Source organism: Acomys russatus, chromosome 5, assembly GCF_903995435.1.
Source record: "Acomys russatus chromosome 5, mAcoRus1.1, whole genome shotgun sequence".
NCBI lineage: Eukaryota > Metazoa > Chordata > Mammalia > Rodentia > Muridae > Acomys > Acomys russatus.
Window position 1 is genome coordinate 57259323 of NC_067141.1, and position 26364 is coordinate 57285686.

The following is a 26364-nucleotide window of genomic DNA, read 5'->3' on the forward strand; positions in this document are numbered from 1 at the left end:
GCTATTGTAAGATATTCGTTATCTTTCCACCCCAGTTTTTGAGTAAGTAACACTAAGTGTGCCCCAAGAAACTTTTGACATGGTTCTGAAACACACACACACACACACACACACACACACACACACACACACACACACAGTATTGAAGTAATGTACTTAACAAACAGCAAGAGGAACACAGGCTTGGGCTCTGTCCTGGAAACACATGCCTTTAATAGCACAAACTGCAAGGCAGTGGCAGACATACTGCATCATAGGCCTGATAACGTGAGGTGACTGGATAAACATGAAGTAATTTGTTTGGCTCCCTTTTGGAGAATAATTCATTACATTTGCTGGGCTGCTGTTATTTGGCCTATATCTTATCTTCCTACTGACTATGAGCTCCTTGTGGCCAAACACTGCCTTTCTCATCTTTGCATGCAACATGTATGGGTATCAGTGACTGTTTTTCTCAAGTAGATCAAATTTACCCTCAAGCAAAAGCACTTTCTTATTCTTGGGATGAAATCAATTTGAGTCGGGTTATGAATGAAATTTTGCTTTTCTCTAGTTGGGCAAAGTGCACATTGAACAAATGGTTCTTTAAAAATAGATGCGAGGTTTTAAAAATAGCTCATTCTGGTAACAGAAATATATACTCCAGTCAAGCTGACTGGCAGAAGGTGGACAAGTTGCCATAGTAACACATTTCCAGGCTGCCAAGTCTGAAGACTGGCTCAGCCCATCTTCTGTTGTAAGACCAGTTTCTAAGTTTGTCTGTGAAAGGGACATCTTTGACATGACATACTTTCATTCAGCCACCAATGCACCAAGCTCGGAACCTTCTGCCATCCTGACATAAGGGCTCATTGAAAGCATTCCTTCAAAAGAAACTGCTGAAGTGTTCAGTTCTTTGGTCACTGGTCAGAATTACGTTCTTCAACTTGCAGAGGGCATCCTTTGACCATCTTACCTTTGTGCCATATAGTTAGACTTTCAGGCTCTGTGCAGCAGCCATTGTGCGAGTAGATGCCTGTAACACCACTCCGCACTGTCAGTAGCTGCTAGCAGATGTATCTCAGGAGAATGAGATTTTTTTCCTTCCTGTGTCTTATGAGGTCTTTCCTGTGATGCTTACATTTTAATAAGCAGACACTTCTTTTGTATTCAAAAAGATAACAAGTTAAAATTTCAAAAGCTTGAAAATATCTATGTAAGTCAAGGGGAGCATTCATTACTAATTCTCTCTTTTTTTAAAAGATTTTATTTATGGCGGGCATGGTGGCACCTGCCTTTAATCCCAGCATTTGGGAGGCAGAGGCAGGTGGATCGCTATGAGTTCGAGGCCAGCCTGGTCTACAAAGCAAGTCCAGGATGGCCAAGGCTACACAGAGAAACCCTGCCTCAAAAAAACAAAAAAAAAAAATTATTTTTTTATTATATATGATGCTGTATTTGCATGTACATGTGCACTTCAGAAGAGGCCATCAGATCACATTACAGATGCTTATAAGCCATCATGTGGCTGCTGGGAATTGAACTCAGGACCTCTGGAAGAGCAGACAGTGCTCCTAACCATTGAGCGATCTCTCCAGCCATCATTACTAATTCTTTAAGAGTTTGTTAAAGGGGTAAGAACTCTAGTCTTAATGTCCTATGTATGCTATAAAGTATGCAATAGTAAAAACCAATGGTTGTTTTTTTACTAATTAGTATAAAAATTAGTTCTCTCTCTCTCTCTCTCTCTCTCTCTCTCTCTCTCTCTCTCTCTCTCTCTCCTTTTCCCTCTTTCTTTCCTCCTTCCCTTTTTTGTATGTCCTCAAAGAAATGGCTTTCAGTCTGAGTATAAAGCCAGCATTCTGAATTGTCACACCAACCCAGGCTTGGGGAAGAATCATTTTATACAACAGAGAATACTTACAGAACCGCTATTCTGAAACATGTTCTTTTTTCAAAATCAAGAAATGCCACTTTGTCATAGTATACTTATGTTGTCCCTGACACAACCAGCTCCTCTGCAGAACAGTGCATAGTGATGCTCTTTAAACCCAAATTCAAGGAACCTACGTGCTAATTCAGCTCCACCTCTGTCCAGCCTATCAGGCCGCTCGGGGTTATGAGAATCTCCATGGAAGACCTGGCCAGCGCTTGCCCAGTGCCTGCCATTGAGTGACGGGAGGCAGCTTCTTGGGCCCAGATAGACTTTCCAGTCTACAGTGCTACCAGAACACCAGGCTTCTACAGATGAGTTGTGCCAAGTAGTGAGCAATGGCCTCAGGTAGAGGGAGTCTTGTTGGGGCTGGGGTGGTCTTTCTTTTTTCCCTGTCAGGGTGACTCATTTCTGAGGAAGCAGAGGCTTGCTCTGGGGAAATCATATTTGTGGCACAGAGTACTTTAGGTTTTTATAGGCAATCTAAAGAGACAAAAATCTCCCTCTACTTTATTTAGCCTAATAAACAGTTTGTTCTGAATGTTTCTGTTTCATTGGGACAAAACTCATTTTTAGCACCACTGTCACCCTGCAGAAAACATCAAGGGAAGTCAAAGCGACTTTGTGAAAGAACGGCTAGTCAGGCTGAGACTTTCCCTCTATCTGAGGCTCAAAAGCCCTTCCCAGAAGCCTACAGGCTAACCTGTGACATTTGATGACAAAATGACCCAGAAGGGCAACTGGCTTGCGCTGAAGCAAAACACTTGACTAGAGGACTGAGGGGTGCTTGTGGGGAGGCCATGAGACAGGTGGCCGAGAACACATCACAGCAATCACACCTTCTGGAGCCATGACACGTGAGGAAGAGCAGAGAAGCTGCTCTTGAACCTCACAACCTGCGGCCCTGGATTCAGTGGAAATCATGAAATTGAAGCAACGCCTCAGTGTTTCTGCAGTCTGCGCTGGACTACTCACTGCGCTTTAGTTGACTCTATGTGGGGAACAGACTCCTTGGGATGAGTGGGGGGGCCATCAGGAGGGTCAGCTTACCTCCCATGCCTGGCACAACGGTCCCGCTCTGCTCGTTTGGATGCGGAGCTGAAGGTGGGGTGTATCCGATCACCAGGTCAATGGTAGCCTGAGTAGAAAGAATCCAGTCAGTGAAGGGAAAAGAACATTAAGGTGGTAATATGAGCAGCTCGGCACGGGTGGGAGTCTTGAAAGGGCTGGGCAGGAGAGTGAGAGTGGAAAGATGGGAAGAGTGATGCTACAATGGGCTATTTCTGTCTTACCCGAGGTGAGCCATGGCAGAGCGGGGAAAGAAGCCACTTTGTCACGGGTTGCCCAAGGCAACCTCACTGACTAAAGTGAAAGCTGTAACAAGCAAGGGTGAATGTGTAGCTAGCTTCTGTCCTGCAGTGGAGACAGCCGCTGCTCACAAAACTACAACCAGAGATGCTCATTAAAATGACCAATTCATTTGTTGCTCATGAATACTAATTGCTGAGGTTTATTTTTTTATTTCTCTCCCAGGAAGAATTTTAAGTGACTAACAAAAAGGTATATAACAGCATAGATAGAAGGAAAGGGGAAACCAAGCCTGATGAAAGACACATGCAAATCATGACATTAAACACAGCTGCCATCTCTCCTGTATTAACTGTGATCCCAAGAGGCCTTGGAATCAAACAAAAAGAGCAGCAAAGCAGAGCTTGTCTTTATATTTCGTGAACCTATAAGACTTCAAAAAAATTTTGCTAGGAAAAAATTCTTTTTAAAAATTCTCCCTCTCCCAAGCCGGGCATGGTGGCACATGCCTATAATCCCAGCACTCAGGAGGCAGAGACAGGTGGATCACTGTGAGTTCGAGGCCAGCCTGGTCTACAAAGTGGGACCAGGACAGCCAAGGCTACACAGAGAAACCCTGTCTCAAAAACAAAAAAAATTCTCCCTCTCCCTACAGTACCAGGGATGGGAACTGGGGCCCCAAATATGCTAGTGTTCTGCCGCTAAGTTATCCTCAACCTTGAAGAAGGGCTGCCCATCTTCAGTTCACCAAACATATGCCCACTGACTATCACAATCATCTCAGAAAAGAGAGGCATTTTATGGGCTGGAGAGATGGCGTAGAGGTTAAGAGCACTGGCTGCGCTTCCAACGGTCCTGAGTTCAATTCCCAGCATCCACATGGTGGCTCCCAACCATCTGTAATGTGATCTGGTGCCCTCTTCTGTTATGCTAGTGTACATGCAAGCAGAATACTTTATATAATAAATAAATAAATCTTCAAATTAAGAAAGAAAGAAAGAAAGGTATTTAAATACCCAAAGTAGGGAAAGACAAACTTCAAAATTAGGGAAGTCCTTTGCAAGTGAGGGTTCTCCATCACCCACCCACCTCACACACATATCAGGTTAGAAGATAAACAGGCCTTGGAGAGATGGCTCAGTGGTTAAGAGCACCAACCACTCAAGCAGAGGACCCAGATTTGATTTCCAGCATCCACATAGTGCCTCTGTAACTCGAGTCTCAGGTGATCTGACACCTTTTTCTGGCCTCTGTGGTCACTGTATGCACAGGATACATACATTTGTCACTGACAAATGGATCTATTTACCATGAAACCAAACTTCCAGTATTTGTGTAGTCAGCTGATTTTCAAACTACAGCCTTTCCTAAATGCGTTTTTACTCAACCATCTTATTTTTTCTTTCCATAAAAGATGAGCACTCACCCCAGTGTCTTGTCCTTTTTCATTTAGCAGGGAGGTCTGTTTGTAGGGCAAAGATCTGTTCTGGTCCCCAATCAAGTCCTTCAGGGAGACAGTTGCTGTGCCAATTAATCTGCAGAGGAAACAAAAAAGCACAGGGCTGCTTAAGTGGGGCCATATATCTACAGGCCAGGAACACCCAAGGCTCTCACACTCTTCTATCCTTGTAACTGCCCAGGCAAGAATGTAGACACTCTGAAGAGACACATGAGCCCCTCTCTTTTACTATCAGTCTATTGAAACAATGGTCCCCAAGAAAATGGAATTTCTCTAGGAGACTTGTACAAGAAGAAAGAGAAGGTTAAAATGTTGTACCAGCCAAGAGAGGAACATGTCCCCAAGGAAGAAACTTCACATAATTCTGACAGTTGTCAAACTACCTTGTATGAGAGACTAACAATGATAGGTCATTGATGGATGGGACCACACTGGGATCAGGACTACTTAGTTCTGAATTTCTGTTATTCCCTATTAAACCTAAACCTTATATAAGAACCCCAAAGATGGACTCTTTTCTTGTTTTTCTTCGCAGTGTGGCCACACAGAATAAACCTCCTTCTCTCTGCCTTTTGCTAGTATGTGTCTCTTTCATTGGCTTCCTGGGGATGGGTGGCTGAGCCTCAGCTTGTTAAGAGTCACCAGGGCCCAGGCTGTGACCTTAACATCTCCAGTAACATGTGCATTAAAACCACCACATGACTAATGTGGGCCAGAGTATTTCACAGTGAACAGAACATGTGGTACTTCGCCATGACAAGGAGTCATCTGAGAGTCAAACTGTAATGTCCGAGAAATCCTGACAATCACGAATGAAGGCATGAGGGAACAACTGAATACTGGGCCCCAGAATCCAGAGAGAGAAATTTAAGAAAAACATCAGTAAGCAAGGAAAACATTCCTCTGTGACGGGGCTTAAAAAGACCCAGAAACTGCCCACTGAACAATATTTCCCCAAGTCAATCTTTCTGAAGTGTTACTGTAAGACTAGGCTTCTGGGTGATTGATGATGGGGCTGACTTGCTAGCCTATACCCTCTGCAGCAGCATTCAAATGAGACTGTACTCTCTGCTCTCTTTCTCTGGTCCCTGGAATCACTGCAGGTCTCCATCACTCACTCTTCTTCCTGTTGCACAGACTGACGCACAGAGGGGCATACATGAGTCTGACTCTAGCATATGCTCCCTGGACTCACCAATGGCTTCTGATTTTCTCATTGCTCCAACCAATTGTGTGAAATGTGGAGGCACTTAAAAGGTCTTTATCAGGGGCTGGAGAGATGGCTTAGAGGTTAAGTGCACTGACTACTTTTCTGGAGGCCCTAAGTTCGCTTCCTAGGAACCACATGGTGGCTCACAACCATCTGTAATGTGATCTGATGCAGATGTACATGCAGGCAGAATACTGTATACATAATAATAAATAAGCAAATCCTTTTTTAAAAGGTCTTTGTGGGATGATGGAAAGAATGAATAAGCCTACAGTTGTTGCTTTTGAACATCTAAAAATTTCATGTAATTAAGGCATGTTTTAAAGGGATTTTTAAAAATAGAACACACATTCACAGGGAGTTAGTCAATATTAAATTGTGTAAAAGGTGGGGGGGGGAGTAATTCGTGGAAAATTGTCTGAATTTGAAAGAGGTAATGTGAAATGTGGGTGGAGGAGGGGACCAGAGAAGCACAACGCCTGGGTGTGCTTTCATGTCAATGTGCAGAGCAGAAAGGGGGACAGAGAAACAGGGAGACTGATGCCCACTTACTTACAGCTCGCCTATGTTTGCAGTGACATATTATAGGGATCAGTGTTATCAAACAGAACACCACTAGCATGAAAACAGAAAACATCAAGCCCTAAGTAATAGGGGGGATGATTTTTGTGCTTGTAAGGCTTCTTGGGGCCTGGCATGGTGCTAGACAATGACCCAACCACTGAGCTGCATTGCCAGGCCAAAGAGATTCACAGTTCTGTTCAATCTGTTTTGTTCTGGAGAAAGGGTGTGTGGTTTAAATAAGAATGATTCCTACTAAACAGAGAATTCTCAACAGAGGAGTATCAAATGGCTGAGAAACACTTAAAGAAATGCTCAACCTCCTTAGTCATCAGGGAAATGCAAATCAAAACAACTCTGAGATTCCATCTTACACCCATCAGAATGGCTAAGATCAAAAATTCAAGTGACACCACATGCTGGCGAGGATGTGGGAAGAGAGGAACACTCCTTCATTGCTGGTGGGAATGCAAACTAGTACAGCCACTTTGGAAATCTATCTGGTGCTATCTCAGAAAAATGGGAATAGAGCTTCCTCAAGACCCAGCTATTCCACTCCTTGGAATATACCCAGAAGATGCTCCAGCACACAACAAGAAAATTTGCTCAACCATGTTCATAGCAGCCTTATTCATAATAGCCAGAACATAGAAACAGCCTAAGTGTCCATCAGTAGGAGAATGGATAAAGAAACTGTGGTACATATACACTATGGAATACTACTCAGCTATTAAAAACAAGGAATTCCCGAAATTTGTGGATAAATGGATTGAGCTAGAAATGATCATAATGAGTGAGTTAACCCAGAAGCAGAAAGAATCAAATGGTATATACTCACTTATATCTGCATACTAGCCCAAGGGGCATGTCCCACGAAAGCCTTCACTTACCAGGAAACTGGGACAGAGGGGAGGACATCCTATTAGGACTCTAAATGAGAGAAGCATGGGAGAATAGCAAAGTAGAAGGATCCAGAGGGTCCTAGAAATCTACAAGTAGAACATTATGATAGGCAGATTTGGGCCCAGGGGTCCCGCTCAAACTAAGGCACCAGCCAAGGACAATACAAGCCGTAAACTTTAAACCCCTACCCAGATCTAGCCAATGGTCAGAACATTCTCCACAGCTGAGTGGAGAGTGGATATGTCTTTCTCACGTACTCTGGTGCCTCACATTTGACCATGTCCCCTGGAGGGGGAGACTTGGTGGCACTCAGAGGAAGGACAGCAGGTTGCCAAGAAGAGACTTGATACCCTATGAGCATATAGAGGGGGAGGTAATCCCCCTCAGGAACAGTCATAGGGGAGGGGAATAATGGGAAAATGGGAGGGAGGGAAGAATGGGAGGATACAAGGGATGGGATAAACATTGAGATGTAACAAGAATAAATTAATTTTAAAAATTAAAAAAAAAAGAATGATTCCTATAGACACATGTATGAAAACTTGGTCTCCTGTTAATGGAACTGCTTGAGAAGGATTAAGGGGTGTGGCCTTGTTGGAAGAGGGGCCGAGCCATTCATGGTGTGCACTGCTCCCTGCTTCTTGCTTGTGGACTGAAATGTAAGCTCTCAGCTGCTCCTGCCATCATGCCTTGCTCCACCATAATCTAACCCTCTGAAACTGTAAGCCCAATTAACGTTTCATTTTATCTTGGTCACGGTGTTCTATTAAGCAATAGAAAAGTAACTAAAACACAGGGGCTTACTAAGTAACCCACGATGTAGTTGAACTCACTACATAGCCTAGGCTGGTCACAACTCATAATTACTTCTACTTTTGCATCCTAAGTGCTGACATTACTGTCATGTACCACCATGCCTGGCAGAAGAGACTGTGGGTGTGTATGTACATCTGTGTGTATGTGTGTATATGTGTGTGTAGATATACATATATATGTATATAGATATATGTACACACACACACACACACACACACACATACACACGGGTAAGCCAAGTATGGCAGGACACACTTATAATCTAAATACCCAGGAGAAGGAGACAGGGGGAGTTAAGAGTTCAAGGCTAACCTGGACCACATAGTAAGACCCTGTCTCCAAAAAATCCCCAACAACAGCACATGGTGGAGAGACTGGTTGTTATTTTCAAGTAACTCCAGGCAAAGAGTACTCAGAGGCATAAGTAACAAACAGGAAAATTTATTTTGTAGAAAACTGTTTCACCTTAGACTATATGGAAGTGGTTTAGAGTACAGCTCTTGCCTAGCATGCACAAGACCTTGGGTTCACTCTTTTGCACACTAAGGTCAGTGTGAACATTTATTTTTGAAGTCTTGCTGTTGGTATAGGCACACCGTTTTGGGGGTGGCAGGTGTACATCCATGTTCTCGGAGCTCAGAAATGGGAGCAGACTGTAGGCGTGGCTCTGTAACTCACCACACACCTCAGTGACCCCAGGGGTTAGGCTGCGTTACTCTCTGAGAGTAGTAGCTTCTATTGCACACGGCCAGAGCATCACTGCTGTTTCACACAGTTTGCCCAGCCATCTGCACTGCTTGTCCACGGATTCGTGAAAGAGTGCACATTCTGATACGGAGCCGTATGTGCACACAAATCTCATCATATGGGAACTATGGCAGGCTCGCATTTCATCTGACATAGCACAAGATGGCCCTAGCCAGCAACAGAAAAACCATTTGCCTTCACAAGGACACATGCGCCTCTGCCTCATTTTAGGGCCACAGAGCAGTCAGGTCCACCAGTCAGTGCTGAGATTGATGGGAACTTTATACAGTACTTTAACGAACAGTGGCATGTTAAAACAGTAATTTGTGTACTTGGAGCATCATTTTCTCCTTCCTCTAACGTGATGAGGACAGAGGTATACAGCTCACTCCACCTCTGCCAGGCAAAACAGTTACCCCTACCATCTCACCACACTCCCACAGCCCCACAGACACCTCAGGAGAGCTTTGATCCAGGTGGGGTTTTTTGTTTGTTTGTTTGTTTGTTTGTTTGTTTGTTTGTTTGTTTAGGGCAAACAGCCATGGGTGGGCTAATTGAGATTTTTAAGAATAATGAAAAGGTGGTCTGGGGTCAGTAGAATACACGCTGCAAAGAATAAGGACCTAAATGTAGTCTATGCACCCACATACAAAGCTTTATAAATGGGGTGCACCCTTGTGATCTCTGTGCTGGGAAGGTGGAGACAGGGGTGGGGAGATCCCTGGGGCTTGCTGGCTGACCAGCCTAACTAATTAGATAGCCTAGGTGCCAGTGAGAGAGAGAATTTCTCTCAAAAACAAGGTGCCTGGTTCCTGGGGAATGACACCTAAGGTTGGCCTCTGGCCTCCTCACACCTGTGTATCTGTACACATAAGCACTCATACAAAAATTAAAGTTTAAAAAGTTAAGAAGATCAATATATTAACAATAACATGCCTAAAAGTCATCTGGGAGGGCTGGGAGATGACCCAGTGGGTAAGAGTAGTTGTTTGCTTGCTGGCTATGCAGCCTGGTGACCTGAATTTGATCCTCAGGAGACATGTTAAGAGCTGGATGTGGAAGCCAGGCATGGTGGCACCCGCCTTTAATCCCAGCACTTGGGAGGCAGAGGCAGGCAGATCGCTGTGAGTTCGAGGCCAGCCTGGTCTACAAAGTGAGTCCAGGACAGCCAAGGCTACACAGAGAAACATGGAGGCATGAGCAGAAGCTTGTGGTCTGGCTAGGCTGTAGTACAATGGAGATGGAGCAAAACCAAGAGAGACCCTTCCTTAGAGAGGTGAAAAGTGAGAACTGCCTCCCAAAGGTTGTCTTCTGACCGCCACATGAGCACAGTGGCATGTGTGCACACACATTGCATGCACTCACTCATATCACACACACACACACACACACACACACACACACGTACACACACACAGAAACACACACATGCGTGCACACACACACACACATCAGATCACAGACACTCACCACACACACACACACACACACACACACACACACACATTTACATCCACACACATACATCATGGGCCTTACATCACCCATACATGAATACAAACTTACATTCACACACATATATCACAGGCACTCACACCACACACACACACTCACTCACATATACACAGGCACTCACACCTTATACTCACACACATACAAAGGATAAAACATGTACTTTTCCTTTTGTTTTAATGTGCTGTTTGCCTGGTAAGATGGGGGAAACAAACATTGCTCTTCACCGTCTGGGATTCACAGTACAGGTCTATGATTAAAACAATGACATCACACGCTTGCACATGTACTGATTTACTTTTGTTAAAGTCAGCTAGAGCCAGAATGACCCAGCTCTCTTATCAGTGGTAAATCAATCTGAGAACAGGCAGGGTGCCATGGCTGGGCCATGCTGAAGGAGAAAGAGGCTGGGTGTGGGGTTGGGAGACCAGTGCACCTCCCTCAATTCTTTGAGCCACTGTTTTGTTGGCAAACAAATGGACAGAAGTGAATAACCTCACAGGCTTGGCTTACACATATGATGTGTCCTATGCAGGTCTATTTAGGAAACTACTGAATATTAAATATTTCTTTTCCTGCTTTACCATTTTTTTTTTAATATGTGTGCATATAAAACTCCTAGGCTTGTTTTGAAGACTTCATAATGAAAGGCAGGGTTTCTGCCTTCAAAATTATTGGTCTATAATGTCACAGATCAAAACTAGTTCACACACAGGGTAGGGGTAAAGATGAAGATGGTAACAGAACCATAAAACACGGTGAGGTTGCACGCTACAGCGGGGGGGTGCGGCAGTGGGGCTTCTGGCTACCTGGAAAGAACAGGCCTGAGGACAAACGATGACCATCTGCTAGTCTTTTTTTTTGCTGCTGAATGGCTCGTAGCCTGCTCTGACTCATCGGGCTGGGTTTCCTGGCCGGGACTGGACAGGTGACTGGACAGGAGTGGAGAAGAGGGAAAGCAGACAACGATACATTTCACCTCAATTCCTTCTTTTCAAAAGCTCCAGACCCATTTCCTAGGGCTTTCTTTCTCATCCTAAAATTCCAGTGGTTTTGTCGTGGGAGGGGCATATAAAGGAAAGCTTGACTTGTGTGTGTGCTCTCGGAGTAAAGACCGTGCTTTGAGAAAAGCCAGGAAAGACTAATCTCAAAGATATTTTCACAGTGAGACTGAGTTGAGAAAGAAGCAAACAGAGACACAGCTCCTGAGACCTTTGACAACTGAAGGAAGCACTGCCTACGGCCAGTCCTACGCCTCCCAGGTCAGCCAGCCAGGCCTGTTTTCTGGGCTGTTGCCTGGATACAGAAAACTCTGAGACCGGGAGGAATAGTAACTTGGTCTCCTACACATGGGACAGGAATGGCTCAGCTTATTTCCTTTAAAGGAGATGACATTGAGCCCAGGACCTCTTTTCCTCCCTATTACTAATGCAATACTGAAAATAGGCCAAGATGATACACTGTAACAGTAGTGGGGACACTTTGCCCTGTGGTTCACAGAAAAATAAGAGCCTCCCATGGACTGCCCCCAAGACTGTAACAGATGGGCCACGGTCCCAAAAGGAAGCTACAGTGGAAGAAATGCCAGGGCCTTGGCTCTGCAGCACTCCTGGGGGGAACTAACAAGCTCCAGGTGTATCTGACACTGAAAGACACCCAGGGCACTGCTCCCTTCAGTCTGTTAGGCCTGGAGGTACCACATGGAATTCATTCTATGCCTTGGGAAGGACCTGGTAACTAAATGTTACATTGGAGGCTGGGGAGTGGAGAGCCAAGCTAGTCAACTTAGTTACGTGGTGTCAGTTAAGAACCTCTTTGTCAGAGCCTGGCATGGTGGTGCACACCTTTAATCCCAGCACTCGGGAGGCAAAGGTAGGCAAAAATCCCTGGGAGTATGAGGCAAGCCTGGTCTATAAAGTGAGTCCAGGACAACCAGGATTGTTACATAGAGAAACCCCTGTCTCAAAAAACAAACAAACAAACAAAAAACAAAAACAAAAAAACCTCTTCATTGCTGTGTTTCTTTAGAAACATGCCACAGCCACATGCTTCCGCGGTGAGTAAGGACCCTGTTGTCGGCCAAGGGCCTCAGCAGGGACGGGAGTGAGCATGCACACACAGCGCACCAGATCCCTTCTCTGTGGAATGGGGACACAGCCCATGGGGACTGCTGGAAATTCCTTCACAAAGGGAAGAGCTGTTGGAGGCTTGGAAATAAACCATATGCTCACTGCTTCTGCTTCTAGGGACTGGAAAAGGCCAGCCCTGCCATTCTCTGGGATGAGCCACAGCATGCAACTTGCTTGGGGCCAAACAAACAACAACAACAACAAACAAACAAACAGCCAAAAAACAAAACAAAACAAAACAAAAAAACCCCAAAAACTTTGCAAGCTGTTCCCAAGTCCCTTGTGGAAGATCTGAAAAAGACAATGCTACCCCATTTTTTGAAGGCTTGGGCTCTGGCTGCCTGAGTTTCTCATTTTGGCCAGGCCTGTACAGCTTTGTCTTGCTTCCCCACACTGCCCCGTGGGCCTGTGCCCATCAAGTTCCTCCTTGGTCTAAGAATAATGAGGAAGTTAAACACGCCCCTTAAGACAAGCCAGACTGGCAGCAGACAAAGGTTCTTTGCACAAACTTTCTCCTCCTCGGGTTCAGATCTAACAAAGAACCCTGCTGAGTTTAACAGGATCCCCACCCTGGATGCCTGACTGACCTATCATGGGTCTGACTCTTTATCCCCCTCCCCTCCACATGACCGGGGGTCACCCTAGCTGGACTTTTGCAAGAACTGTGTTAGGTTGGTTTAGCCAGAATTTCCCTATCTGGGTTATTTCCTCTTAGGAATTTTCCACCCCCTGAACCCCTCCCTGCCCCTTGGCTGTAAGTTCACACTTGGCTGTGCTGTGCGTGGGGACTTGAACCCCAACTCTGCCCTCTACTGTAGCTCAACCAGCAAAGACTCCTGTGCCTGTGGTGATGGCACTGGGTACTGTCCCTCAACAAGCATTAACAAGAAGCGCAGTACAGTTTGCTCTTGGACACAGCTGTAACTGCAGGTCTTGGTGAAAACCTCTCAAAGGGTACGCCCCAGTTCCCTGATTCAGTCATACCGGGGGGGGGGGGGTCCTCATTGGTTTCTGATTTGCCCCTCAGTGGTTGCTCAGAATGTACCTCTCCAAGCTCCCAGCAGCAGCAGCAACAACAGTAGGTACCTGCAGATTCCCTAGAGATGGACTATTTCTTAAGGTGAGTCTTTTTCTTTCCTTTTATTTTTATTTTATGTGTATTAGTGTTTTGCCTACATATATACTAGCACACTGTTTGAATTCTTATTGACCATGGAGGCTAGAGGAGGGAAGTTGGTCCTCTGGAGCTGCAGTGACAGATGGCTGTGACCTACCATGTGGGTGCTGGGAACTGAACCCAGGTCCTCTACAGAAGAGGTTAATCATTAACCTCTCCAAAGCCTTGAAGTGATTCTTCCCCTGCCCCACAGCAGGATTTCTCTGTGTAGCTTTGGCTGTTCTAGACTCACTTCATAGACCAGGCTGGCCTTGAACTCACAGAGATCCACCTGTCTCTGCCACCCAAGTGCTGGGATTAAAGGTATGTGCCACCATGCCCGGCTTGAAGTGATTCTTTTATTATTTTGTTTTGTTTTGTTTTTGAGACAAGGTTTCTCTGTGTAGCCTTGGTTGTCCTGGACTCACTTTGTAGACCAGGCTGGCCTTGAACTCACAGAGATCCACCTGTCTTTGCTTCCCGAGTGCTAGGATTAAAGGCCTGCGCCACCACGCCCGGCCTTGGAAGTGATTCTTATATCCATGATCATACCAGGAACTCTCATGGGGGCCTGGAGAAGGTGACTGGCAAAGCAGAAGCAGGAAGCAGGGGACACGTGATATTTTAAAACCATTCTATATGATCATACAGGGTCACAGCTGAGAAATGTGTATAAAACCCAATTATTTCCTAGAATAAACTGTAGTCAGCAGAACTCTATCAATATCTAGACACCTTTCCCATGGCTTTCCCTTCTTGCTCCAGACTAGGATTCTTTAAGACAGCTCTTCTTGGCCATTCAAAGGCAGCATGAGCTTAAAGGGGGAGGGGGGGGAGAGCACAAGAAGTGTAGGGATAAAGATGGAGCAGAGATTGAGGGAAAGGCAAACCAATGACTAGGCCAACTTGAGACCCACCCAATGGGAGAGAGCCAATCATTGACACGACTAATGTTGCTCTGCTGTGCTTGCAGACAGGAGCCTAGCATAACTGTCTTCTCAGAAGCTTCATCCAGCAGCTGATGGAAACAAATGCAGAGACCTACAGGCAAACAATAGGCTGAACTTGGGGAGTTTTGTAGAAGAGTGGGAAGAAGGAAAGAGATGGAGGGTTCCATGACATCACAAGAAGACCTAGAGAGTAAGCTAACCTGGGCCCATGGGGGCTCACAGAGGCTGAACCACCAACCAAACAGCAAGCATTGGCTGGATCCAGGCCCCCCCCTACACAATATGTAGCAGGCATACAGCTTGTTCTTTGTACGGGTCCCCTAACAATTAGAGTGGGGACTGTCTCTGACTCTGCTGCCTGCTGCCTTTGGATCCCTTTCCCCTAGCTGGGTTGCCCAGGAGAGGATGTGCTTAGTCCCGCTGCAACTTGAGGAGCCAGGGTGGGTTGGTACCCCCATGGGGGCCTCTCCTTCTCTGGGAGGGAAAGGGAAAATGAGGGGAAGGGAGCATGAGGGTGGGACTGGGAGGAGAGGAGGGAGGGGGCTGGGATCAGGCCGTAAAGCAATAAACAAACAAACAAACAAATGGAAAAAATGCACACACAGTGGTCCTCCACAGTGTTCCCAAACCTGAGATGGACAAACCCTCCCACATTCCCTACACACTCCACACCCTCAATATTATTTCTTAAAAATGACTATAGTCAGGCTCCTATTTAAAGGCTCCTATCTTCAAATATGATGACGGTCACAGAAAAGACCTACCCCCGGGAGAACAAAAGGGTCCTCAGGAACGGAGACTGTAGGCACATGAGCATATTTTAAAAATCACAGTTGGAAAACCAAGGCCGAGAACCTACCAGACACACCAAACCGAGAGAGGATACAACCCTCTCCTCTGGGTCTCATAAAGAAATAGATGAACCTCTAACACTGTGATGGTGGCCCATCTTCTGGTGGGATCCTGCTATGTGGCCAATGGACAGACGGAGAACTCCCAACTGTCCCAGGGGCCTCAGTTTCTTGGGGTCCCCACTGCTGATGCTGCTTCCTGGAGCTGCCATCTGCCTGTCTGCCTGTGCACTCATCTGGACCTGCTGCCCATTCATCTACTCAGCTGTCCATCTGCCCAGATCAGGCCTTCCCTCCTTGCCACCTGCAGCCACTGTCCTCTGGTGCCAGCATCCTAGGCAGCATCCCCAGCTGGGCTTGATTCCTGTGTCACACCCATCAGTATTCTATCAGTTTCCCAGCTATGGCCTCTAGGATTTCTTTGAAATGCCTTGCCTCTTTAACTTTTTGTAGCCATTCTGTAAAGTAACATGCATACATACATACAAATATACAGACAGACAGACAGATGTACATACAAAAATAGACATTTATTGTATGATGTCATCTGAGAGTTAATATTAGTAATTACGGTTGGAATAAAAGAACCTGTGATTCTCTCAGTCCTAGCTCTCAAGGAAAGTGGGATTATCTGGCAAACTGCTGCCAGTGGAGCTACCATACCTTATGAATTTACTGTTATTTCATAAATCTTGATACTGTACACAGGCATGTCTGTCTATGTTTCTGACATAAGATCCTCACAACACCTCACCAGCATGCAAAGAGACTCACCAATAACAGCCCAGTCTCTCATACTTGTGCTGTTCTGCTGAAGGGCAGGGCCGGATTTTGTTGTTGTTGGGGTTGGTTGCGTGGTTTTTTGTTTTTTTGTTTTTGGTTTTTTATTTTTATTATTATTATTATTATTATTTTTTGGTGGTGTTGGTAGTGGTTGGTTTTAGGCTTTTGTTTGTTTGTTTGTTTGTTTTTGGTTTTTCAAGTCAGGGTTTTTCTGTGTAGTCTTGGCTGTCCTGGACTCACTTTGTAAACCAGGTTGGCCTTGAACTCACAGCAGTCCACCTTCCTTTGCCTCCCTGAATGCTGGGATTAAAGGCACATGATACCACAAATGGCTTGGGGTTTTTTGGTTTTTGGTTTTGTTTTTTAATCAAAATAGGGATCCCAGCCGGGCTGTGGTGGCGCACGCCTTTAATCCCAGCACTTGGGAGGCAAAGGCAGGCAGATTGCTGTGAGTTCAAGGCCAGCCTGGTCTACGAAGGGAGTCCAGGACAGCCAAGGCTACACAGAGAGGCCCTGTCTTGAAGACAAAAAACAAAACAAAACAAAAAAAGGGATTCCATTGCAAGGCGCCCCTTTGTCTACTTAGGTGTTCACACAGCTGGCAGAGCTGCTCCCGTAAGAAGAACTGTATAGCCCACAGCTGTCTGACCTCTCACCAAGCACTCTCAGGGTAAGACGTCATTCTCAGGAGGAAGCCTCAAAGCTGTGAGAAGCAAGATTAAAGGCTGGAAGACAAGGTCTCTGACATGCCAGAGAGCCAAATCTTTTCACAAGCAGAAGAGAAGAGAATTGTTTTTTTCATTCCAAACCACAGGTTTTCTGTTTTCTCCAGCTGAAAAGCACTTTTGTCCGGGGAACTTAGTATATTTCACAACTTAGATTTGTAATTTTCATTTTCGATTTGATATTTACTCAAACTATGTGTCTGTTGAGTCCCAATTTGAGAGCTTGTGTGCACACACTCATGCACACACCAAGGGAGAACAATCCTTGGGGGGTTTGGCCTCTGTCTAAGAGGATTTTAGCGAGCCCCAGTTAACTCCACTCATTTCCACTTGAGGAGCTGGGTGACCCTAGTAATACGCGGGACCTCTTGAGCTGTATTTCTCTCATTTGTTAATTGAGGATATGACTGTCTGACCGAATTGTTACAAAGATTCAATGCAGCTACCTGTGGAACAGCTGTAGCCCAATCCCTGGATTTCTGTAAAGCCACAAAAACAGCGGTCAGGAAACTAATGTTTCTCTAATTATGTCAGATGTGCCCGAGCTGGTCTTCACTGAGGAAGTACTGTGGTTGCCATTGTAAAGATGAAGGAACTTCTCAACTGGTGGCAAAGTGAAATCCCAGCTAAAGCCAGGATCGGGCAGCTGGCCTCTTTGTGTTTTCTTATACAAGAACTTGGTAATTTTCCTTCTTTGGTGTATTACTAGACTTCCTGACATCTCTGTCTTATGCACAATACAACAAGTCAGAGCCTTGCCTGGGATGGACATTTGGACACTGTTGCCAGCTTTACTGTGCATGCGTGTGTGTGTGTGTGTGTGTGTGTGTGTGTGTGTCCAGGCAGGGGGATGTGGTGGTGGGTGGATTTGCATGAACAGGTACCTACATGCAAATGGAAAAGGAACCCTGGAAACACAGGTTCTCGAAGAGATAATTATGGTCATTGTATCGCACACGTAGTCATTTTCTCATTCTCCGTCAGCCCAGTTCGGATCCTGTTCATAACTTTTATTGCCCACACACTCCTCAGGTCTTCTTTACTCTGTGGGCTGGAACTCCACAGCCTGATGCACCCATACCATCCGGGCCACCATCCGGGCCACCATCCGGGCCAGTTACTAGTCTCCTCCCCGATTCCCCTGCCTTTTGTAAGTCTTCTCCTCTTTCTGTCCACTCTACAGCTTCCTGCCATCCCTAGAATCCCATCTGCATCTCTCCAACTCTGGGAGGCAGCTGGAATTGGCCTGGGGCCCTCTCACTGCACTGTAGTAGGGTACTCAGCAGGCTCACATAATTCCCCTCCCTCTCGCAGGACCACAGCACTGTCGGGATCATCTGATATATGAAAACTATGGCCACCTGTGTTGGGCACAGGCTTTTAATTGTGTCAGGTGGGAGGGTAAATGTAGTCCCTGTAATGTAGCTTTCACTTAAGGAGACCTACTAGGGCTGGAGAGATGGCTCAGTGGTTAAGAGCACAGCCTGCTCTTCCAAACGGACCTGGGTTCAATTCCCAGCACCCACATGGCAGCTCACAACTGTCTGTAACTCCAAGATCTGACACTTTCACACCAATGCACATAGATTAAAACTAAATAAAATATTTTTTTTTTTAAAAAAAGGAGACCTACTAGACTATGGGCATTTTAGGGATGAGGATGAGGACCCTGATGCTGGGAGACAGCAAGCAACTTGCCCAAGGCTTTCCACATTACCCCTGTGCTCATTCAGAGCTATGTAGAACGTGGGAAGTGATACAGTGAGAGGCCCACGCAATGGTTTGGTGATCTAAGATGCTGAAGACCAACAACCAGATGCCACATTTACAATGTAAGGGAAAGAGCATCCCATGCAGAGCGGGCAGTAGATGTGGAAGCCCTGCTTGGTGCTGTTTCCTCCTGGGCTTCTTGTTCAAATGAACATGTGGGCACATGCACATGCACATGTGAGGACCTGGAAGTCTCTCTTATTCCTGCCCATCCAGGACCCAGGCTGTGGTTTTGTAGGAACTCCAGTGGATGACAAGCATCAGGGTCCTCCAACTCTCTGAGCCTCGCTCTCCTAAGGTCAGTGTAAAGATTAAATAAGATACAAAAGTATCTTTGACCAGTGCAGCATCCAGGCCTAAGTGACTTGCTGTCTGACAGTACAAAAATGCCTTCTTAAAGAAGCAGCCCAGGAGCCGGGCGTGGTGGCTCACGCTTTTAATCCCAGCACTTGGGAGGCAGAGGCAGAGGCAGGTAGATCGCTGTAAGTTTCGAGGCCAGCCTGTTCTACAAAGCAAGTTCAGGACAGCCAAGGCTACACAGAGAAACCCTGTCTCAAAAAAACCAAATCAAACCAAACAAAAGCAGCAGCCCAGGAAAGGTAACAATCTTCTGGCACCGAGTGGTTTACTTTTTTGTGGTGAAGGGATTGTGATTTTGTTTGTTTGTTTGTTTGTTTGTTTGTTTTTGTTTTCGTTTTCCCCAGAATCAAAGAGAAAAAAAATGCTTCCATTTTGGCAAAGAAAAAAAAAAAATCTGTCATTCTACCTTCAGTTTTGTTCCAACAGGATGGAAGAGGCTTCCAGAGTAACAAAATGTCTGGATGAAAATGTCCTGATTCCATCTTGGGCTTGCTGAGTGATCTTGAGCAGGTTACCTAACCACTCTGAAGAAAAAGAGGCCTTGGTTTGTTAGGTGCCTGTCTGTGGGTACTGGGCTAGATGCTGGTCTCCGCTAAGTCCTTACCAAGGGAGGTCATTCATTGCTTGTATGGAGAGGGAACTATCGTTTTGTCTGGAACAAATCCTTCCACTCTGACATCTCAGCATGGACTTCTAAAAATATCCCTTCATGTGCCTCCTTCAAGCATGAGGCTCTCAGCTCTGCTCCCACCCTCATTCAATCTGGCCAGCTAGTCACATGACAGAAGTAGGGCAAGCTGGAGGCAGCACAGAACAACCAACAGGCTTGCAGCCTGAAACAGTATCCCTGCCTGCTGCTGAGTCAACGCACAGACTGCTCGGGCTGCCTGACTGATCCCTGTGGGTGTGGCCACCTCACACAGGCCTGCCCAGGCTGCATGGCACTGATTACCGGCAGGCCCTAAGCAATAGAACAGCAGGAGCCAAGTGGGAACTTGTGTTTGTACTGCCAGTCTCCATGGCAACACGTAAGTCGGCACAGAGAACATTCGCAAACTGGTAGGAAAACCTCAGCCCCACCCTGAGAAGCCAGCAGATCCCTGAGGCCAAATCCCTAGCAGACAAGCTAAACACACAGATACCATATTTTTCGGATCATAAAGCACGCTCCCCTCCCCCCACCCCAAAGTGTGTTGGGGGAAATTAGGGTGCGCCTTATGGTCCTATTGCTGTTTTTACTGTTTTTCTTGTTTTACTGCTTTAAAAACTGGGTGTGTTTTATGGTCAGTTACATCTTATAGTCTGAAAAATATGGTATTTCATACAAAATACAGTTTATTCCCAGATGGCTTTCCTCCCTAAAAGGTACAGGTAATTAAAGTGGCATGCATGTATCTTTGGATTGTAGATATGTCTGGAGAGCCAATAGTTATGCTTGGCCCCGGGCATGCTCATTGTAGAGTAAGTAGAGGGTTGAAGGGGACATATCCTCTGCTCTGTGCTGAGCTGGCTCAAGCCAGAATTTCAAGATAATAAGCAACTAACTATACAGAGACATAGTTATGGCGGAGAGCTGAGCTCATGAAATCACCTGCCCCCATGACGGGGCCATAGGGCCTAAAATCCATTTTGTTCATTCTTTCAGGTGAATAACTGGCCTCAGTTTAAAACTTAGTGTTTCTGGGATGGTGATATGTGTTGGCTAGTTTTATGTCAACTTGACACAAGCTAGAGTCAGTCAAAAAGATGGAACCTCAATTAAAAAAAAAAAGTCTGTAGGATCTGGCTGTAGGGCATTTTCTTAATTAGTGATTGATTTGGGAAGGGCCCAGCCCATTGTGGGTGGTGTCACCCCTAGGCTGATGGTCCTGCATTCTATAAGAAAGCAGGCTGAGCAAGCCATGAGGAGCAAGCCTCTAAGCAGCACCCCTCCATGGCCTCTGCATCAGCTCTTGCCTCTAAGCTCTTGCCCTCATCCTGCCCTCACTGCTTTTGAAGATGAACTGCTATGTGGAACTGTTAAGTGAAATAAACCTTTCCCCCCAAGTTACTTTTGGTTACGGTGTTTCATCACAACAATGGTGACCCTAAGACAATCCGTAAGCTGCTAGCATCCATTTACCAGGACATGGAGCTACAGGCCAGTGAGTTCCTCTGAGGAAAAGAACTGGCAGAGAGTGCATGGCATAGCTGGAAGGCCAGGATGAGTGGGTACCCCACGGAAGCCCTGGAAGTCAAGGATATCAGGTGTCCTAGTCACTGGGAGAATGAAGAGGAGGAAGAGATAGAAGAGCAGTGAGGGTCAGTGTCATGTTTTGCCTAGAATTGACCTGGTTTTGCCCATGTGATCTTTATCGTGAATGTGTGCTTCATTCAGTCTCTATAGCGAACATGCTCTCATCTGGGTTTTTTTTGTTTGTTTTTTTTTTGTTTTTTTTTTTTTTTGTACCCAGAATCAAGAGCAGCATATCCCAGACACAGTCTAGAGATAAAGTGTATGGGTAGAGTGCTTGCCTGGCATGCACTGAGCCCTGGGTTCAATTCCTAGCATGGCATAAAAGGGCATAGTGGTGCATGCCTGTAACCCTAGCACTTGGGAGGTGGAGGCAGAAGGGTTAGAACTTGGTCAACCTGGGTTACACAGGGGGTTAGAGGCTAGCCTGGACTATATGAGATGCCCAATTCAACATAACAAAAATCAAGGATGAAAGGACGGCTCAGCAGATAAAGGCTAAGCCTGATTAGCTGAGTTGGATCCTTGGTACCCACATGGTAGGAGAGAGCCAACTACAGAAAGCTGTCCTTAGGCCCACCCCAACCCCTGCAATAAACAGTTGTTTATAAAAATCTGTATCTAAGATGGTGCAGTGGCACACGCCTGTAATCCCAGCACTCAGGGAGGCAGAGGCAGGCAGATCTCTGTGAGTTCAAGGCCAGCCTGATCTACAAAGAGAGCTCCAGGACAGCCAGGTCTATTATACAGAGGAAAACCTATCAACAACAACAAATAATAATAATAAAAAAAAAAAAAGAAAGAAAGAAAGAAAGAGGGAAAGAAAGAAAGGAAATGCTAAGGTACACGTGTGCCCTCTGACTATTCCTATTGGAGGGGCCTTGTCTAGAATAATGATGCCTCTATTTGCAGAGAAAGAACACAGGAAGGGAAGGGTATATATACTGCTAGTGACAATCGGGGACTACTGTGGGGCTCTAGAACCACTTCCCCAGAATGTTGCATTATGGGAACCAAAACTCTCCTGGAGGTTGAGGCGGAAGATCGCTGTTCATATAATGCTTCAAAATTAAGATGTGCAACCTAACCTTAAAAGGCAGAGTTGGGGCTGGGTGTGGTGGTGAACCCCTGTAACCCCACACTTGGAAAATTCAAGGTCATCTCCTGCCACACGGAAAGTATGAGGCCATTTTGGGTTACATGAGACCCTGCCTCCAAGACAGACAGACAGACAGACAAAATATTACTTTGGTTTTTAGTCTAAGAGAGTAGGTAGGACCGGAACATTCCAGAATAAATTTATACAATTTAAATAAGACCATTTCAGTCACATGGGGATGAGCAAGTGATAGAATAAAAGGCCCACGATTCTGGTGCTGGAGAGATAGTCGGCAGGGAAGGGGTGTGGTACGCAAGCATGAGCTTGGATCACCAGTACCCATATGAAAAGCCAGGCTTAGTGGTGACGTAACCCTAATGCTGCAGGTGACAGACAGATCCTGAGGCTCACTGGCCTGCTGGTCTTATCTAACCATAAAACTCCAGATTTAGTGAGAGATACTGATAATAATAATAATAATAATAATAATAATAATAATAATAAACAATTGATGAAGACATTCCAGTGTCAGCCTCTGATCTCCATATTTTTGCACTGAGACACACACATACACACACAAAGACACTACACACCACACACACACACATATGCACTCACTGTACACACACTACACATATACACCCGTATACCCACTACACATTACACTACACACTACAACACTCCACACACACACACACACACACACACACACACACACACACACACACACACACCCTAACACTATCTGAGGAGCAGATGTCTGTCAAGACTCCCTTTCACCAGTAAGCAAAAGATCCCAACAATTATGTTGACCGTAGAATTTACTGTCTAAACCAAGCTCTGACCAACATCAAAACAGGCACTATTAAAACTGTGCTGAGAGGGAGCCAAGCAAACCAGAGCACATGGCACACGGTCCATCTAACTTCCCAATTCCTCTCATTGCAACCTACTGACTGTGCCAAATGTGCCGGAGGTGAGTCTTACACTTCTTAAAGCACTAACACTGAAAGTCAAGGTATTTCTTACAACTCTGTTTTTCTCCCCAAATCTGTTATTAATGTAGCAGTGCACCAGGTTAAACAATGACACCTTATAATCATGGTTAAGAGTAACCTCCGTTCCCATGAGCTATGGCCTAATCAAAGGACTTCGTTGCTCTGATTTATGAACCTAAGACTCGGTTCCAAGTCTTTGAGATCAATGTCCTGCTCTGGGAATGAGGTGGATTCCATCCTACCTTGTAGAGATGTGTTTGCACTTTATCTAGAGTACACACTTCAGAGTCTCATGGGTACCAGCACGGCCCTCCCTGTTTGATACTCCAAAAGGCAGTAAGTAAAATGAGCAGTCTCGTTTAGGTCTGATGAGTTTAAAAGATGAATGAGACCCTAGAATGGAAATGCAGCAGGAAGATGAATTTCAGTGAGATGCATATTTCCCTGCTAACCTTAGATTCAGGAAGAGAACCCATCTCAAAAACATTTTTTTTCAAAGTTAAATGAGGTAGTGAAGCGATGGAGGAAGAAATCCCAAAGTCAGCCTCTGGCCCCCACATGTGTCAGCACTGGGGAATGCATAACGCGCATGCGCGGGTCGTGAAGGAAGAGAACTATGGAAAGTGCATAACACGCATGCACATGTGGTGAAGGGAGAGCACTGACTCTCACAGCTGTCTTCTAACTTCATGCATACTGTGACACATGCCTATGCATGCCTGTGTGTGAGCATGCACTCTCTTACTTGAGTATGCACACACACACACACACACACACACACACACACACACACACACAAACACACACACACTCACAAAGCACACAGAAGCAGAGAAAGGATCTTTGCTACACCCAATGTGGCTGCAACTCAGATACATGACTAGACGTAAGGGATACAGTTGGCAAAAAGGGTGTGAGAGAGACTGGTGACGGCTGAGCGTTGAATACTGTAGACACTGGGGAAAGTTCTTTGACTGAATGGTCACATCCGACACGACCTAGGAAGGAGTAAGAGCAAGGGGAGATGGAACTGAAGTACTAGTCTATTAAAAATACTACAGACATGTCAGCAAAAACGCCGCAATGTGTAATAGTAAGATAATAAATCACAGGATAGAATTCTCCAGAAGTAACTTACTTATTTTGTCCAATTGTCTCAAAATCTTTGACAACAATCACAAGGGAAGATGACGAGTCCAGTGGTATCCCCTTGAGGTCAAATTCCAGAATCTGTTCACAGAAAGGTTATGAAAATGAAAGGGCTGTTAAAGAGAGTCTAAGGCACACTGGGCAGTAATCTTCTCTAAGAATCTTTTAGACTACTAAATTCTTTAGTTTGGGTGGCAAGAAAACAGACTACATGGAGATTCAGGGAATGTGTGGGTCACCCCTGGCTTCCCATTTTCTTGATCTTGGGGCTATAGATGGGTCACCAAGCCTCTGACTCATAGTAAAAAAAAAAAAAAAAAAAAAAAATGAACTAACGCCTACCACAAATGTTGAGAAAATAACTTCCTTCGATGGTTATTTTTAAACCCTGCTGCTCTCATGCATTACTACTGAACAGTAATGAATAACCCAGAAACCCATCTTCTAAGGCGCATTAGCCCTTTACTTGCCAGTGCTGGGCCCAGTGCTGCTTTCCAATTGTCTTTTTCTCTGCTTCTCACTTTAATTCAGTAACTTGCTTTCTAATAGTAGATGCAAAAGAGGTAACAAAGCGCCATGGATGCCTTTGATCGATTAGGTAGTCAATTGATTATACAAAGTAAGCAGTTAATTGAGCCTCCTTGTAGTGGCTTTGGGATAGAAGGGGAAAAGCTGGTCTCATGGTTCTTCGGAGCTCTGCGCCAGGTGCTAGGAGTGCTATGCACAAGGGGCCTCTCATCCTCACAGCTCTTTTTTTTTTTTTTGGTTTTTCCAGACAAGGTTTCTCTGTGTAGCCTTGACTGTCCTAGACTCACTTTGTAGACCAGGCTGGCCTTGAACTCAGTGATCTGCCTGCCTCTGCATCCCAAGTGCGCCACCACAGCCTGGCTATCCTCACAGCTCTTAAGGCCCTGTTGGCTATGTTGTGAATTACAGAGAGATTTCCTCACAGTCTGGAGACCATCAGCAGGGTTTCCCACAGAGACTTCAAGGGGATCCACAGCTTCACCTCATTGATGATTAGATGTGGCCCTTATTTTTAGGCAAATTGAAAGAAATTTCCCAAGGAAAGAATTTAGGATGGGTAAAAGGAAAGTCTCTGATGACTCAGGGAAAACAACAAAGACATTGCTCTGGTCCAGGGAGGTTTAGCCCAGCTTTTGAAAGAAACAATGGGGCTGGTCATCAAAAAATTAGTCAGAGTGGGGAAAATCCTACTCTGTGGGAAGAATGAAACATTTCGTCTATCTGTGAAAACACTAACTCTGAGCCACTTATAAAATAGATGCAAAGTCACAGTGTGTGTGTGTGTGTGTGTGTGTGTGTGTGTGCGCGCGCGCGCCACACACACACACACACACCGGGGGAGTATGTATAAAGAAACTACATGATTTCCCTTCAGTGGAATATTACATAGCCTTGAAAATACTTTTGAGTTGAGTGATATAAATGCACGCTTGGGATTTAAGAGCAAGAAGAAATAGCAGCAAGAAAGTCACCTCATTCCAGACAGGGTTGAGTTCATTATCAACTTTCTTTGTTTTCTTCTTCTCATCTGCAAATTAAAAAAAAAAAAAAAACAACAACAACAACAAGAAATTCAGTCAACTAGCAATAACTAAAGGTCATGTACCAGCCACTTGGCTCCCCCAAAAACCATGCTTCGGCGCCTCCTCCTGGGCCACCGTTTACCCCTCAGTCTGCCAGCTGAGTCAGTTTCACAAAGGGAGTGG

The 26364-nt window shown here is 45.4% G+C and overlaps 1 protein-coding gene across 1 annotated transcript in view; it reads right to left on the bottom strand.

Moving 5' to 3' along the window:
- The window catches only part of Myof (myoferlin), a 148228-nt gene that overhangs the window by 97408 nt on the left and 24456 nt on the right, over positions 1–26364 (bottom strand). The window contains exons 2-5 of the mRNA XM_051146405.1: positions 26131–26186; positions 24621–24712; positions 4647–4755; positions 2963–3050 (exon numbers count right to left, since the gene is read on the bottom strand). Of these exons, the coding sequence (XP_051002362.1) occupies positions 2963–3050; positions 4647–4755; positions 24621–24712; positions 26131–26186 (345 nt within the window). The remainder of the gene's footprint in view (positions 1–2962; positions 3051–4646; positions 4756–24620; positions 24713–26130; positions 26187–26364) is intronic.